The sequence below is a fragment of the Epinephelus moara genome, chromosome 3 (assembly GCF_006386435.1).
Source record: "Epinephelus moara isolate mb chromosome 3, YSFRI_EMoa_1.0, whole genome shotgun sequence".
Classification (NCBI taxonomy): Eukaryota; Metazoa; Chordata; class Actinopteri; order Perciformes; family Serranidae; genus Epinephelus; species Epinephelus moara.
Window position 1 is genome coordinate 11,020,773 of NC_065508.1, and position 15,205 is coordinate 11,035,977.

Below are 15,205 nucleotides of genomic sequence, written 5' to 3' on the forward strand. Positions count from 1 at the left end.
AAACCTCTCTCAACAAAACCGTAACATTGCAGGCATCATAATTTGGATACAAACTGGATAAACTGGATAGATGGCTGACTAAAAACACTACCAAAATGATACCCTACCCTTCTGTTTCATTTGCACATTTACACTGAACGAGTGTGAGATCAAAAAGCCTGAGCCAAGGATGCTCTCTTTCTGAGGCATTTCCATCCTTTCTAAGGGGGGGTTGGGTATCTCAGTTTTCTCACGACCTGATACCGGCTGCATCGTGAAAGGACAGGACCGTGCTGGGAGGATTTTTTTTTTCTTTTTAGTTAATCATATTTGACCTCAGTGGGCAGTACTTATGGATGGCATGGTTGTATTATTGGTGCATGGCCTTTAAATGTTGTAGGAATTAGGCGAAGCTGCCGGTCGTCCGGCCAATCACAGACCGAGGTGTGGCCCTCGGGGGGAGTGGCCACGGTGGAAGGGGCGGTGCTTGAAGCGGAAGTGTGTCTCTGCTGATCTCTCGCTGTCATTCGGCCACTGTCGGTTTCAGGAGAGAGGGGCAGCCAAAGAAGCACACAGGAATCGGCTGGCTCTGTAGGAAAAGACAGTTAGCGAGAAAATAATCCTGAAAACCAAACGAACAATGAAACCGATCGAGTAAGGCTTGTGAACGAACCGCGGCCGGATATATTTCACTCATTGCCACGTTAACAAAGCTCTTTGATCACACAGTCCAGATTAGAGGCAGCAGATAGAGAGCTGTGTCATTGAGCAGGCAGGACACGTCAGGAGAAGGGAGAAAAAAAGCTGACCGACTGCACTGTACGAGTCAGCTATCAAATCGCCTCTGAAAAGCCCTGCCTGACGCACTCGTTTTTTTCTCAAGGACACCACCTTGCTTTCAAACCGAGGGACGGATCTCGACAAAGACATCGCCGAGGTCGAAGGTGGTGATCAGAAGGTGAAACGAAATTTTAATCGCCTGTATCCAGCCTGTCCAGCTAGCTAGCATTTATGCTAGCTGGTAGCTAGCTAGCTAACGTTAGCAACGGGTGGAAATGTTAGCTTGCCATGTAGTTAATTTAAACCGCTTCACTGTCGGCTGTTACCTGACGTGTAAAAAATGTAATAACGAACAATTAAGTGTGACACTGTTCATTTTGTGACTTTCATCTGATACATTTTGAGGTTGGACTACACGTACTCCTGACAGCTGTCAAACAAGGTCGAGTGTTTTTCCTCTGAACGTTAGGACGGTTTACTGTTAATATTCTAAACGTTCATTAATATGTTGTACAGCGGGGATCTCCTTAAGGTTACACTGCGGGTTATTCATTATCTGTCAGTTGGTTTGCGATAGGAAAACGTCTCCAAATGGAGATTGTGTCGGCTCGACACAGCAGTGTTCCCAGCTATCTTGGTGGCTGCCAGCAGCTCAGCTGAAGACTTACAAGCTGGCAACGTCACGGGGTTATAATTAGCTAAAGATGTAATGTTAACTGGTTGGCTTTTTTCAACAGCCCAGAGTAATAAGGGTAGATTGTTCAGTGCAAGAATGAGCTTATTCATGACAGTGTTGTGTGATTATCATATGTCTAGATATCCTCTGGGGGAGTAAAACAGATCCAGCAGAGAAAAAGATCTTTTATGTCACTAGTAAATGTCCATGGCCATCACCTAGTTGTTTCTAAATCCCTTGACCTATAGTGAAATGAGAGGAGCTGTCTGCTAACTCAGTGCATGCCATCCTGTGTGCTCTTCTCTCAATAGGACCAAACGATCACGGGATAGCATTTGTGTGTGGGGGGAGAAAACAAATGGGGGATTACGGGTTTGGAGTCCTAGTTCAAAACAACACTGGCAACAAGTCTGCATTCCCGGTCCGAATCCACCCGCATCTGCAGCCCCCACACCACCACCAAAATGTGTCGCAGAGCCCTGCTGCTTTCATAAACAGCACCACAGCCGCAGGGAATGGCACCACGGGAGGCTCTCCCTGGCTCTTCCCTGCCTCTGCCACCCACAACAGCGTGCAAGACGAAATCCTGGGGGGCCCGGAGAAGCCCAAAGCACAGCAGCAACAGGAAATGCAAGAAACGCAAGAAAAGCAGCAGCAGTTGTCCCCTGGGAGTCACCAGGAGGGTGGGAGTGGTGGTGGGATCATTTCAGAACTGGAAAAAGCCCGGTCAGAGGAAGCCAAGACAGACAACGGCACATCTGAAGGAAGTAATGGAAAGGAGAAGCAGTTACGTCTTGAGTCACCTGTCCTGACAGGCTTCGATTATCAGGAGACGTCTGGTCTCGGGGGAACTGGCCCGGTGCAGTCCAGTACAACCTCGTCATCACTTACTGGCTTCAACAACTGGTCAGCTGCCATCCCGCCGGCGCCATCAACCATCATCAATGAGGACGTCAGCTTCTTCAACCCGGCCTCTGCCAACAACGGGCCCCTGCTGTTTCAGAACTTCTCACACCATGTCAGCCCAGGGTTTGGCGGGAACTTCTCCCCCCAGATCGGTCCAGCGGCAGCCTTGTCCCAGCACCACCCGGCTCCCCCACCACACCCCCACTTCCAGCACCCCCACAACCAACACCAGCAGCATCGGCGCTCCCCGGCCTCTCCACACCCTCCACCACCCTTTCCACACAGGAATCCGGCTTTCAGCCAGTTGCCACATTTGTCCAACAGCCTGAACAAGCCCCCGTCCCCTTGGGGTCCAGCCAGCTACCAGAGCCCCTCTCCCTCCCCCGGCTCCTCCACCTCCTGGAGTCCCGGAGGAGGCTATGGTAGTGGTGGCGGTGGCTGGGGAGGGTCTCAGGGCAGAGATTATCGCCGAGGGCTGAACGGCGGGATGACCCCCATCAACTCTATTTCTCCACTGAAGAAGACCTTCCCTAATAACCATGTGGCATCCCAGAAGTACCCCCGAAACAGTCCTGCAGGCTTCAACCCCAAGTCCTGGATGGATGATGGAGTCGGCCGCAGTGATAACATCTTCCCCTTTCAGGTCAGTTTTCCTGTGATGGCCTCACTGTATGATTTAGCAATAATTCTGGCACACTATTCTAGTTTCTTCTTTGATTATGTATCCAAGCATGTGTGTGAATTGTGTGTGTTCATGCTTTTGTGTGAGAATATTTTTCAGCAGTGGCCGCTGGCTGCCTGAATGATTAAACATCAACGTGTCATTTATGTTAGCTGTTTATTACAGTATGTGGTATAGCTGCTATTTTTAGACGTGGGGGGAGGGTATGGATTTACATGAAGCATTTGTTACCGTGTTAGCTTCAAAATAAGTCGTCGGGCTCTGTACTTCCACAGCTGTATGTCTCTGATGATGACTAATGTGGCTCTGTCACTGCAGTGGTGTGTGCCACGTATACGAGCTGGGGGCTTGAAGTGAAGAGTGGGGGTGTGGGGAGTGGGGGAGGCATCATGGATGGAGAGGAGAAGATGGGGAGAGGGAGTTACAAATGGGGAAAGCGGGAGAGGGTGCAAGGAGAATTATCATAAAGGGATGGGTGAATGACCAAAAATGACAGAGGCTAAGATGTAAAGACAAATCCTGACACAAGAAGGCATCATTGTGGGGTTTTTTTTTATTCCAGCTAGAAGCACCAAAAAATGCAGGTAATTCTGTGGATTTATGGCCCGAGCCTAATGCCCAATGATTTTTCAGGATTACCACTTTATTAATCACCTAGGTCGTGGCTGCCATAGCCTAGCGACTCGTTTTCGAAATGCCAGCCTATTCGTAGTTGCAATTTTGATGCCCAGGTCCACTCACAATGAAGATAGCGTGAATAATTGTATTATCACATGTAGAAAACAGCCGATAGGATTGATGGGAAGAGGTAAAGGGAGCATGGAGATAAATTCACTCTATTGATCTAACTCATGATTGATTGTGTCGTTCCTTACAAGGAGGTGGGGGTGAAGAGAGGCAGGTTGCTATAGCTCCAGCTAGGCCTGATGACCTGATGAAAGACTTCTTTAAGTGCTTTACTTATCCTTTGCTTTCTTACAGATGGACAGTGTTCCTTTTGCTCTGTCAAATTAACTTCTGGTCAGTCATAGGTACTTGATTACCATCGGTTCCCAATGTCATCTTGGATGGAGCAGACAGTATTAAATTGTCTGAATAATTGCTTGTCTGTGTTGTTTCAGCTGTCTGTCAATAGCCTAACAACATTACTAATTGGCCTTAGAGACCACCAGTGAAGGACTACTTCATTTCCTGGCCATGCCCATCCATGGGGCAAGTCTATGTCGTAATCTCTATTTTCATGCAGACAGTTTTGTTTTGTTTTTTTCAGGAATGAACTAATATCCTCCAAACAAGCAAATTAACTCATTCTAAGCTTTAGAAAGTGATACTTACTGTGACCTTTCCAGGTATTTCCCTATCTATACTTGGAATTAAAGACGCACAGTGCAGCACAGGTCAAATGATAAGGACAGTGTGCTGACATGTCTTGACATGTCAAGACAGGTCTTGGGTAATGCTGCTGAATAAGTAGCCGAGCTTACCTCTGAGCAGCTATTTACCATTAGTTAACAGCCTAATTGCTGTAGGTATGGGGTCATTCCAAACCATACGAGCTTAATCCTTGTTCATATTTGGAGTCACAGTATGGACTCTAATAAGCAGCATATTTCAGTGAAAATTCACATAAGGCCTTCTTAACAACAGGAAATGGTTACATGCTGCATAAAAACAGGTGTATAGATGCAACTAGATCTGTAAGCAGATTTTCTTCTTATCAGGATTGTGATTCTGCATCCATTTTGAACAGTGGAGAGTCCCTACTTGTACGTCCCCATGTCGGATTTAAGCTAGCATTACTTTAGCTGCAGTATGTTGTTAGATCAGCCAAAGTAGCATTGTCCTTGTGCCCTGTTGATACTGCAAGGGCAGATGGAGGATGGGCAAAGAATGGCCTTACTGAGTGTGTGACTGATTATGTAAGTATAACCAATTTACAAAGACCAAGGAATTGACAATATAGGTGTAGAATGGAAATAATATGAAGGTGTTGTTGACACTTAACATTTAAACTATTGGACTTGTAATTGATAGGTCTGAGGTGATATAGATTGGTATTATGACAGCCACTGAACGTTACCTGACTCACAACAGAGCCATTTGCTGTGACAACAAGCATTGTCTTTCTGTGCGATGTGCTTTGTAAAGAGTGTTTTAAATATATCAAATTATGAACCATATATCATGTGTTTCGCTGAACTGTAAACTGATGGTATTTTTCCGTCCCCTGTAATTGAATTGGAAAATGCCTCTATTTGGTGCGAGGATACAGATCATGTTGCACCATTGAAGCTATCACTATAGAAACCGCTCTTAAATTATTCCACAGGCAACCAAGTGTCGGGTTCATTTGTCAGAGGCCTCCTCGGCGTAGTTCAGTCTTTAAGATCTGTAGGCCATTTCATTCCCATTCACTCCAGTTTTATTGCCTTTGCTGAAGAATTGCAATAGCCAAAATCGTCAGAACAGTAGCTTTGTTTTGCTCCCTAAAAACTGAACTCAAAATGGTGCTTGTCAGGGTTTGTCATGATCATGAACTGTTGAGATCACTGATGACACGTTGCCTTACACAAGACACCCCGGGTTTGGTAATTGAAATACAGTAGCTCCTGTAACTCTGAACTAAACATACCCCATGAGGAACTGTTGTCACACTGTTTCACTATAAGCCCTCTCCAACTGTCTCCATTTTAGCACTGACATGACAGATGAAGGATGAGTGGCTTTTGCTTTAGAATTCCCATTCTTTCTGTTTGTGTGCAATCAAAGTCGGTTCATCATAGTGTCAGTGTCTTTGTAAATTTTTGGATTAGATGTGATTGTAACACACGGCTCCACAGAGGCAATAGTTAACTCCTATAAAGTAGCACTTCTGTAGCGTTTGCCGTTAGATGCCATTAGGAACACACATCAAAACAGCAATATGTCAGGTGAGCTATGTTATGTTAACGGCTGGCTGTTAAAGCAAAGCTCTCTCTCTGTCTGCCCGCTTTCACAGAGTTTGGCATTATCTCGTAATTGCCTCAGGCCATGAGATTCATTTATGTGTATATGAGCAAATGTGTAGATGCAATTTGAGTGCAAGGCCATATGCCATTTGGTGGATATTTTATCCTAGGTGGTGTATAGCACCATGGTGCACAGAGGGAGAAAATGTTCCAGTACTGTGGCTGTTGCTGCAGTAGGCAGGGCCACTGCTGTATTAGAGCAGCTTTAGTATTTGGGATGGGCTCCAGGCCAGGCACACTGCTGCTAACTGCTAATACACTGGTCAGCTAGTAACTAGCCTCAGGCCAGACATTTGTACCTTTTTAAATGCCAGGAAAGCCTTCCTTGCTTTTCTTTTTCTCTTTTCTTGCATTTTTTCCTTTCTATCCATCCAACCAACCATCCATTAGTTATTCCTACTTATCCTTGAGGGTGGACTGCAGACAGTCCCAGCTGACATTGGGCAAGAGGTGGGGTACACCCTGAGCTTGTTGGCAGTATTTATACTCACGTTCACACCTACGAGCAATTATGGTTTCCCCAATTAACCCAACCTCATTGGATTGTGGGAGAAAATCGGAGCACCCAGAGAAACCCCATGCTAATTTTCTATCTTTCCTTGCTCCTATATTCCTCACCTATGAAATCCAAGGTCAGAGACTTGCTGCTGTGTCAGGTGTACTGGGCTCACTCGGATTTGAAAATTTGGCCTATGACCAGATCAAGACCTGCAGGGCCTGAAGGCGCGTAAGCCAGGACAGGATATTGTCTCAGTAAGCTACCTGGGTAACTGTTGGTTACAGCTCCCGCCTCACTGTTTGTGTAGCTTAGGTATACCGCAGCCTTCCACAGTGCTGTTATATGAGGGCACATTATTAAAGTACCTCTTCAGGTCTGCAGTGGAAACAAATGTTGAGCACCTGTTGTCTGACTCGCACATTCTACTTCCTTGTAACCTCTGACTGTTTGAAAGGCCATCTAATCAATATGACAGGTCCTCAGGCGAGTGTCAGAAATCATACCGTGATTGTCAGTGCCTATGTTTGGTATGAGACTCCCATGATGAGGACATGATCATGAAGCAAGAAGCTTCATCCTTTTTTAAGGCAGCCCTCCTTCCCTTTTACGTGATGCATGCATGCAAATTCTCTTGCGTGCATGTCTACAAACAAACCCTCCGAGCCATCAAGCTGCAGTGGCCTGAGGTTTCAGCCATTACCTCTGGTCTTTGTGACATTGGTGTTAAATGAGAGAAATGTTTTTTAGACTAATGAGCGGCCTGAGCTGAGCTGGCAAGCGAATAACTCTGCTGCTCATACAGCCTCATTGTGCCCTTCTCACACCCTTGACAGACGCTCTGAAACAGGAAGAAAGGGAGCTTGTGTGTGTGTGTGTGTGTGTGTGTGTGTGTGTGTGTGTGTGTGTGTGTGTGTGTGCGTGCGTGCGCATGCCCATGCCCATGCCCATGAGTGCATGAGCCCTAATTAGTCCCTGGCCTATGTCTTCTGCACATGTGTCTTAACAAAGGAAGAAGACAAAGCAGAGTCTATGTGGAAGTGTCATATTGTATTTAGCCTAGCTCATTGCATACAATAAAGGAGTCAGTTCAGTCTAATCCCCAAGCAGTGCAAATACTGCCTGAACCCCTGCCTCTGTTACTCCTGTTACAACCCAAATGCGTGCGCGCGCACACACACACACACACACATACACACACACACACACACACACACACACACACACACACACACACACCATTCAGCCATTCAGCCAACACTATGTAATAGGTTGTTTCTGACAGTCGGAGGTATTTAATGTCATAGCAGGTCTTTGAAATACTTTGACCAGGAAGAAAGATAATCGCAAGAATCAAAAGCTCAACCTGCTTCCCTTTCCTGACCTCCTTTCTTCTCTTTTTACTTTGCCTTACCTCACAACCCGCTTTCCCTCTCTCCGTCATCCCCTTTCTTTCATCTGCCATTTTCCCTTCCCTTCTTTGCTTTGGGCTTCCTCTCTCTCTCCCTGTTTTCAAGGGGATGTGATTAGATGCACAAAAATAGGAGAAAAAATATCAGCCTTCTCAAAAATGAATGCTAGTCGGAGGGTGTGATGATCTTACGGGCCTAAAAGCCTTAAAATAATACAGCACTCTTATAGTCTTATGTGCTTTACCTTGTTACTTTTTCCACTCCTCTACCCTTCATAAACATCCATTTTTCATTAACAGGCAGGTGTCATTGAAGATTAATGTTGGAGTTAATCACCCACAGCATGCTGTATTTAATCATTCTTTACTCCCCTACATGTCATCAAAATCTGTCGGAGGTTGCCCTCTCTGTTTTGCGGTTTTTCCCAGATTAAAACCTGTCTAGAGTCGAGAGGCTTTTCAAGCAGTCCGATCTACTTTTAGTTCAACCTTTTTTTTTACTTTACAGTTAAACAGATGCAGCTTGAAGATGTGTAATTTTCTGAGTTTTTAGGAAGGGTTTGTACAGATGCCCACTACTATCATCTATTATGGATGTGTGACAGTCGACTAGGGGCATGTGAAGCAAGCAACAGACTGTGGCATGGTTGTGGCTAGGTACAAACAGTAAAGCGCTTTGTCCGCCTTTTCAAAATTTAATCTGACAACATTATTTTCTTGATTAATCAATAAATCATTAAGTCTCTAAAACATCAGAAACCACAATTTCCTAGAGCCCAAGTTGAGTCATCATATTGTCTTGTTTTGTCAGACCAGCAGTTGAAAACTCAAAGATATTCAGTTAAATAAAATGTGAAGACAAAGACATTAAGCAAATCCTCACCTGAGAAGCTGGAACCAACAAAATATTTGCCATTTTGACTTGGAAACAACTAAATTATCAAAACAGTTGCTGATCAAAGTTGTGTCAATCAACTAATCCACAAATTGGTGCAGCTGTAGTATTCTCCAGAGTTCAGGTAGCACTGGCTAAGTGGCATGGTCCCAAATGATCACAGAGTGGTTTATATAGGTAGGTCTCACCTCTTATAGAAAGAAACCAATTCATGCAGACAAAATGTATGTACTTCATATAGGGAATTTGAATGTGTCGTCATCACCCGTAAGTTGGCCACTAAATGTATACAGTATACACAGACAGAAATGTAGGCTAATGATATGCGTTTCATTTTGCTAGATCCTGGTAGATTAAGATTAGATACTGTTTTGTTAGTTTTCAATTAGCATAGCATTAGCTAGATCATCTTTGTTAGGATGATTGTGTGGTTGGAATGTGGCTTGTAGATTATCGTACCCACCAGTTTGCGAATTGGACATTGACCTCCACAGATTTAAGTTTTTGAATTGCTAACAGGTGTAGGTGCAAACACCAAACCTTTGACCTCTGACCACTTTATGTTTCCTAATTTGTAAGGATCAATATCATTAACTAACTTCACTTTTGTAATATTTCGCTCCTTTACCTCTGCAGAGAGCTTCTTTTTATATGTATGGACATTTGTCTTTCCAGTGACGCACAATTGACAGATAATGACAGATAATGACAGCTACTGTAGCTACGGACACTTATCTTCCAAAAATGGCAGCGCCACCCCAGAATGCTTTGCGATATCCATTCCCCATTGACAAGAATGTTAAGTTATAAAACACCATTAAATGAACCTACTGTATAGACCATGGTTATTGAAGCAAATAAGCCCAGTTCAGAGTTCATGCCTCACACAGTGCCAGCACAGGATGTTTTTTTTCCATGTGTGCTTGAACATTCTCTGAGCACATGCTGCCTCTTTTCGAATTGATGGTTTCAGATTTAATCATGCATTTATCATGTTTGTTTAATCCCAGTACTTTTAGATCAGGTCAGAACATATTTGTTGATCCAGGGTCACACATTGAAAATGGTGACAGGGCCCAGCAGAAGCACTTTGCCATTATCGATCCATCATGCAGGTCTTTTTATTGACAGTCACTGTTAAAAAGGGGATGTGTCTGACCATTTTGATCCATTTAGCTTTATTGGGTCATGATTATTAAATTTTTCTGCTTACCCACGTATACTGGGCTACATTTCACTGCTGCCCGCAAATAATACAGTACAGTATGTACTGCCATGTCCCCTATGTTTGCAAAGATGGCCTTGGGTTAGCATGGGCAAGCTTTCATAGATACATATGATTTGGACCGGGCTGTAAATTGTGTGTGTCTTGCTTGCAGCTAATCTGTTTGTGCATCCCTGTATGTGACGAGTGGCCATGACTGTGTGTGCGTGCGTGTGTGTGTATTTGTGCACGCCCTGCAATCTGTCAGGGATGAGTACTTTGCTGGTCAGCTGGCCAGTTGTTGAGAGAGAGAGAAGGATGCACGAATCTGATGATTAATCACCCTCTGCACCTCTCCAGGCTAATGCTTAGCAACTGCAGAGCACCAGCCAGGCCTCATGTTTGCCATACAGCCACAAAATGAATTCCTGTTCTCCTGAAACAGTATAAAAGGATTACCTTGCAGTATTACAAGAAAATATAAGAATAAGAATAATGACACCCAGTGAGAGCGTTCAGTTTTTTTAACTGGAAAAGCAGGAGGAGCTTCTGCAGCGTATCTCAGAAATAGTGCACTTTGCTGCTATACCTATCTGTATTTGTCTTGGGTAATGTGTTTATGTGCTTGCCTCTGCTCTGTTACACTCACTAGTGGTATACACTTCCCACAGTAACTAGTCCGTCACTTGTTTCTGCCTCCCTTGTCTTTTGAATGTTTGGTTTATTTGACCTAGAGCTGTGGCCTAAGTCCACATAAGATACTGAGGCGGATATGAGAAAATAGTAGACCTAGTCTGGCCTATATCCCTGTGTTGATATTTGTTTTGAGGGAGAGAGTGTGCACTGGGTGTGTTCTTCTACCATGTCATCTCTGTGTTAGTATGTTCCTTCCCTCAGTCAGCGTGGGGATTCTACACCAGCCAAATTTCTGGTAAAAATTTTGGCTACAGCTGCAGATATTTTGGCTGTTTCATCAGCCAGTGTGTGCCAGACATCCAAGCACACTCTTTGGCTGATCAGATAGTGAAAGTAGCTATTGGATTTTGGGAGCCACTGCAGACAGCAGACAGTAGATGAAATAGTGAGCTGCCTGCCTGCCTGCCCCGACCCTTGGTCACATGGTTCACTGACGCAGGTCTGTTTCCCCTGAACCCTTTAGCATTTGACCCCTGTGAAGTTAATGGTGTAACAAAGTATGCTATGAGCCTTTCCTCCCAAGGTGGTTTTGCTTTCACACCGTTCCCCACAGACATTGGCCTAATGTTTGCAGCGAGGGTTGTGGCCTGGTTGCTGGATAAATGAGTACATGCACAGATGCATTTGTTGGACAAAGTGATGAATGGAAAGAGTGATTGACTATACAGATAGGTTATTTAGACACGTTGGGTAATTCTTGTTGTGCAAGGCCCGTCCATTATCAGTCAGGTCGAGGGCAGAGCTGATCATGCAATGTTGATGTCAGGATGTTTTTCAGACTATTCAGGAGAGGTGAATTTGACACAGAGCTGCACACTGAATTATGTGTCATTTTGTCAGGACTGTAGATTTTCTTTTGACGTCTCACAGCTCACTGTAATGAACAGGCTTTCAAATGATGCCATGCTTTATTCCTATTGTTTAATGTAAATGTGTTTTTTGAACATCAGTCCACAATTGTCACTCTTCACTTTGTTTGCTGGAGACAGATGTGATTTCAAGTAGGCTGTACAATAGACCTCAATCATACCTCAGTCTAAACTGTTGCGACTCCTGCTTATTATTCTGAAACTGCAGAACAATGGTGGCTGTTCTGGAAATGTTACATTTCTCTTAAAGGTCCAGTGTGTAGGATTTAGAGGGGTATATTGGCAGAAATGGAATATAATACAATAAGTATGTTTTCTTTAGTGTATAATTACCTGAAAATAAGAATAGTTGTTGTGTTTTAGTTACCTTCGAATGAGCAGGTTATCTACATAGTCCTCATCCATGGAGTCGGCCATGTTGTACCACCATGTTTCCACATTAGCCCAGAATGGACAAATCAAACACTGGCTCCAAATAGGTCCATTTGCATTTTTGTATTGGCCACAGTAGTTGGCAGCCCCTTCACAACAAGTAGCGTTGGAAAAACCCAGATTTCTTGTAATATATAAGAGGAACAAACCTCCGAGGATAACTTGGCTTCCAATAAAAGCCTCCTGAACATCTGGATCTTGAGTTGTCGAAGTAAAAAGATGAGCACACATAAGCAGTTGCTGGGCTAGCACCTGCATCTGCAATGAGCCAAACAGCGTAGGACAAATCACCAGGTCTGTTTGTTTTGGATAGCAAAAGACCTCTGCTCATAATTCAGCTCCCGTTGAAAATCTGCTAAACCCCTGAATCAGAAAAAAGGTTAGCACATATTAAGCTATCAGAGAAAATAGGTGTGCACACATCAGTTTTTGGCCTGTCTACGACGAGCTGAACAGCATCGGAGAAAGACTGACATGTAACATGAAACTGCGTTATTCAGTGTTTAACTGATTTTAATCACCTGATCCATTTGTTTTGGAGAGAAAGACACCTCTGCAGATTATTCAGCTCCCAATAAAATCACCTCAACAGTGAACACTAAAGGAATCCTAACTTGGATTTTGTGCTTGGCACACAAATTTCAGCTGGTTGCAATCTCATTGCTGTGCTTTTGCAGAGTGAAGCTTTAATATCTGCAACACCTCGCTGTACACAAGTTTGCTAAGTTTCAAGAGGCATCATGTCATCATCTAAACACTTACAGTTCCCTGATTGGGCTGTCAGCATCTTGTCAGGCTAAATCAACTCTAAGCAGATGTCTTCCAGACTTAAGTGTTGTAGCAAAAACTGTAGATGTATTCTGGCATTGTTATTTTACAAGCATGTATCTCAAACGTCCAGCAGACATTCTCCCTGTCCCTGAGTTGAATAGTTTTACTCTGGTGTTAGATTGCTCATGTGTGTGTCTTTTACATTACCGCAAACATCACTGTGTTTACACTGTTGTGTTTGAGAGTATCTCTGTAGATAGCCAAAAAAATGGTTTATTCAGTGACATAATGCAAGTATTTTATTATGTTTCTTTTCACATTTTTACTCTAAAATAACCAAGTGGTTGATTCAATAGACACAATGGGGGGAAAAAAGTTTATTTCAGTCGTGACCAGACAGTTAAGAAAAAAAAAATCATGACTAAACATTTTAGTCACGATGTAGAGTTTAGTGAACAACTTGTAACCAGAAGAGTCATTGGCTCTGTGCACTGTGAGATCTCTGACGCATAAATGAGGAATAGAAACATTTTTTTAAGGTATTTCTGCTTTTAAGGTGGCATTGGAGAATGACTGGAAAAATGGGGAAGAGATAGAGGAAGGTATGAGAAAAAGCGCGTGATGATGGGGAATTTTTAGCACCGTCTGTAAATGTAAACAAAGAGGATATGAATTTCATGTTGTGGTCTTGAGCAGCAGCATCTGTTTGTGTTGTGGTTGTTGTGGACACAAGGAAACCAAAAGAGTTTATCAGTTTGTTAACAAGTTGTTGTCAGAGGCTGCATATTTTGTTTGGCTGAGGTGGAGTCACGACAGAAGCCTTATCAGCATGGCACTCGGAGTGAGTGTGTGTGTGTGTGTGTGTGTGTGTGTGTGTGTGGGCACGTTTTTGATGTGTGCGCATATTTTGTGTGTACACGTTTGTGTGGTTGTGTGTTCTTGCACTTCATTGTGTGTGCATACAAACATTTCCAGTATGGTCGGTATGCCAAGGGTGCCCTTGTTTTTAGGTGACAAAGCTGTCGCTCAAGATTTGGCTCGGCTCCTGCTTCGTTTCTACTGCTGGTTTTACTGTTGTCCTCCATTATGCTGCCTCATTGAATGAGCGAATTTATTGCACAGTTAGTCAGTTAAGTTTGCAAGTAACACAATAAACAGTACAATCTCACCAGACAATAAGCCAGAGAGAAATTAAATACTGACAACAGAAATTAAATTTAATGTTGTAAAAATCATTCTCGAATGCTTCACACACCTGTGCCACAGAAATATCTCTGAGGTTTTTTATATTTTGAGCTCATGTTTGCAGCTAGAAAACCAAAGCAGGAGTCCGAGAACATTCAGCAGAAGAAAAAGTCCCTTTTTAATAAGGCTTATTCAACTTCCTTTTATCTCAGTTTTTACATCGGTTTGCAGAATATATTAGCGAATCACTTGAGATTCCACTTATGTGGAGCTGGGGCCCGCTTCTAATTTATTTTGTTTGTCACTCCCGCTATTTAGGCCAATGCCAAAAGTGTCAGAATTTCAAATCAAGGGACCATCATGCATTTAAATCCTCACAATATCCTGGTATTGCATTTATTCAAAGTGAGGTGAATATTAATTGACGCAAAGGAAGCGAGGGTTCATGTCTTTTGTATTTTTCTTTGAAACAAGCTCAAACTAAAGCAAGAATAATGTGAAAACACTTCATAAATAGCTGGGAGAGCATCTGGCTGCTCCCTTTTTCACACTTCTTTTTTCAATTAATAGCTTACCTTGGTCCCGAGCATTCAGGCGATGTTTAATGACAGAATTGCAAAACAGTATATTTTTTGGTGTAAATTAAGATGGATGTCCTTGTCCTGCGTGTGCTCTTTGGTCGGCTTGGGTTAATTGAGGCAATGTTATAATAGAAGATGTAGATAAATCTAATTGCTCCAGCTGCTCCCATGGATCAGTTCATCTCTAAAGACTGTTGGCTCCTGTGAATTTTGATTCTTTTTGGAAACTGCAAGTCTTGGAAGCAGGAGGAAAAAAGTAAATGATGTTTCTCCTCTTTCTGTCCTCTCTTTAGGAACGCACCAGGTCATTTGACAGCTTCAACATGAACACGCTGGAGAGCTCCCTGATTGACATCATGAGGGCTGAGCAGGACACCCTGAAAGGTAAAGCAGACATTTGACTATTGAATAGGAAATGAAGAACATTAACACACGTCAGCCATCATTATCTAGATGCATTTTAAGCACACAAATGTTGCACATAATGTGACATATTTCTGTACATGGCTTATACTATATTCATCCATGGCATGTGTCAACTCACTTAAAGTTGGGGTGCTTTCACACCTGCACTCTCTGGTTCAGTTCAATCGAAGTCGAGTTCGTTTGCCCCCTAAGTGCGGTTCATTTGGGC

At 43.4% G+C, this 15,205-nt stretch overlaps 2 protein-coding genes across 3 annotated transcripts in view; one reads left to right on the forward strand and one right to left on the reverse strand.

The window, feature by feature from the left end:
- The window catches only part of adad2 (adenosine deaminase domain containing 2), a 107,602-nt gene that overhangs the window by 75,776 nt on the left and 16,621 nt on the right, over positions 1-15,205 (reverse strand). The gene's annotated exons all lie outside the window — the stretch shown is intronic.
- cpeb4b (cytoplasmic polyadenylation element binding protein 4b) overlaps positions 511-15,205 on the forward strand; it is a 38,844-nt gene continuing 24,149 nt past the window's right edge. For both annotated transcript variants that reach the window (XM_050036750.1, XM_050036758.1), the window contains exons 1-3: positions 511-937; positions 1,747-2,984; positions 14,865-14,955. In XM_050036750.1, coding sequence (XP_049892707.1) covers positions 1,794-2,984; positions 14,865-14,955 — 1,282 coding nt within the window. In that variant the 5' untranslated portion in view covers positions 511-937; positions 1,747-1,793. The remainder of the gene's footprint in view (positions 938-1,746; positions 2,985-14,864; positions 14,956-15,205) is intronic.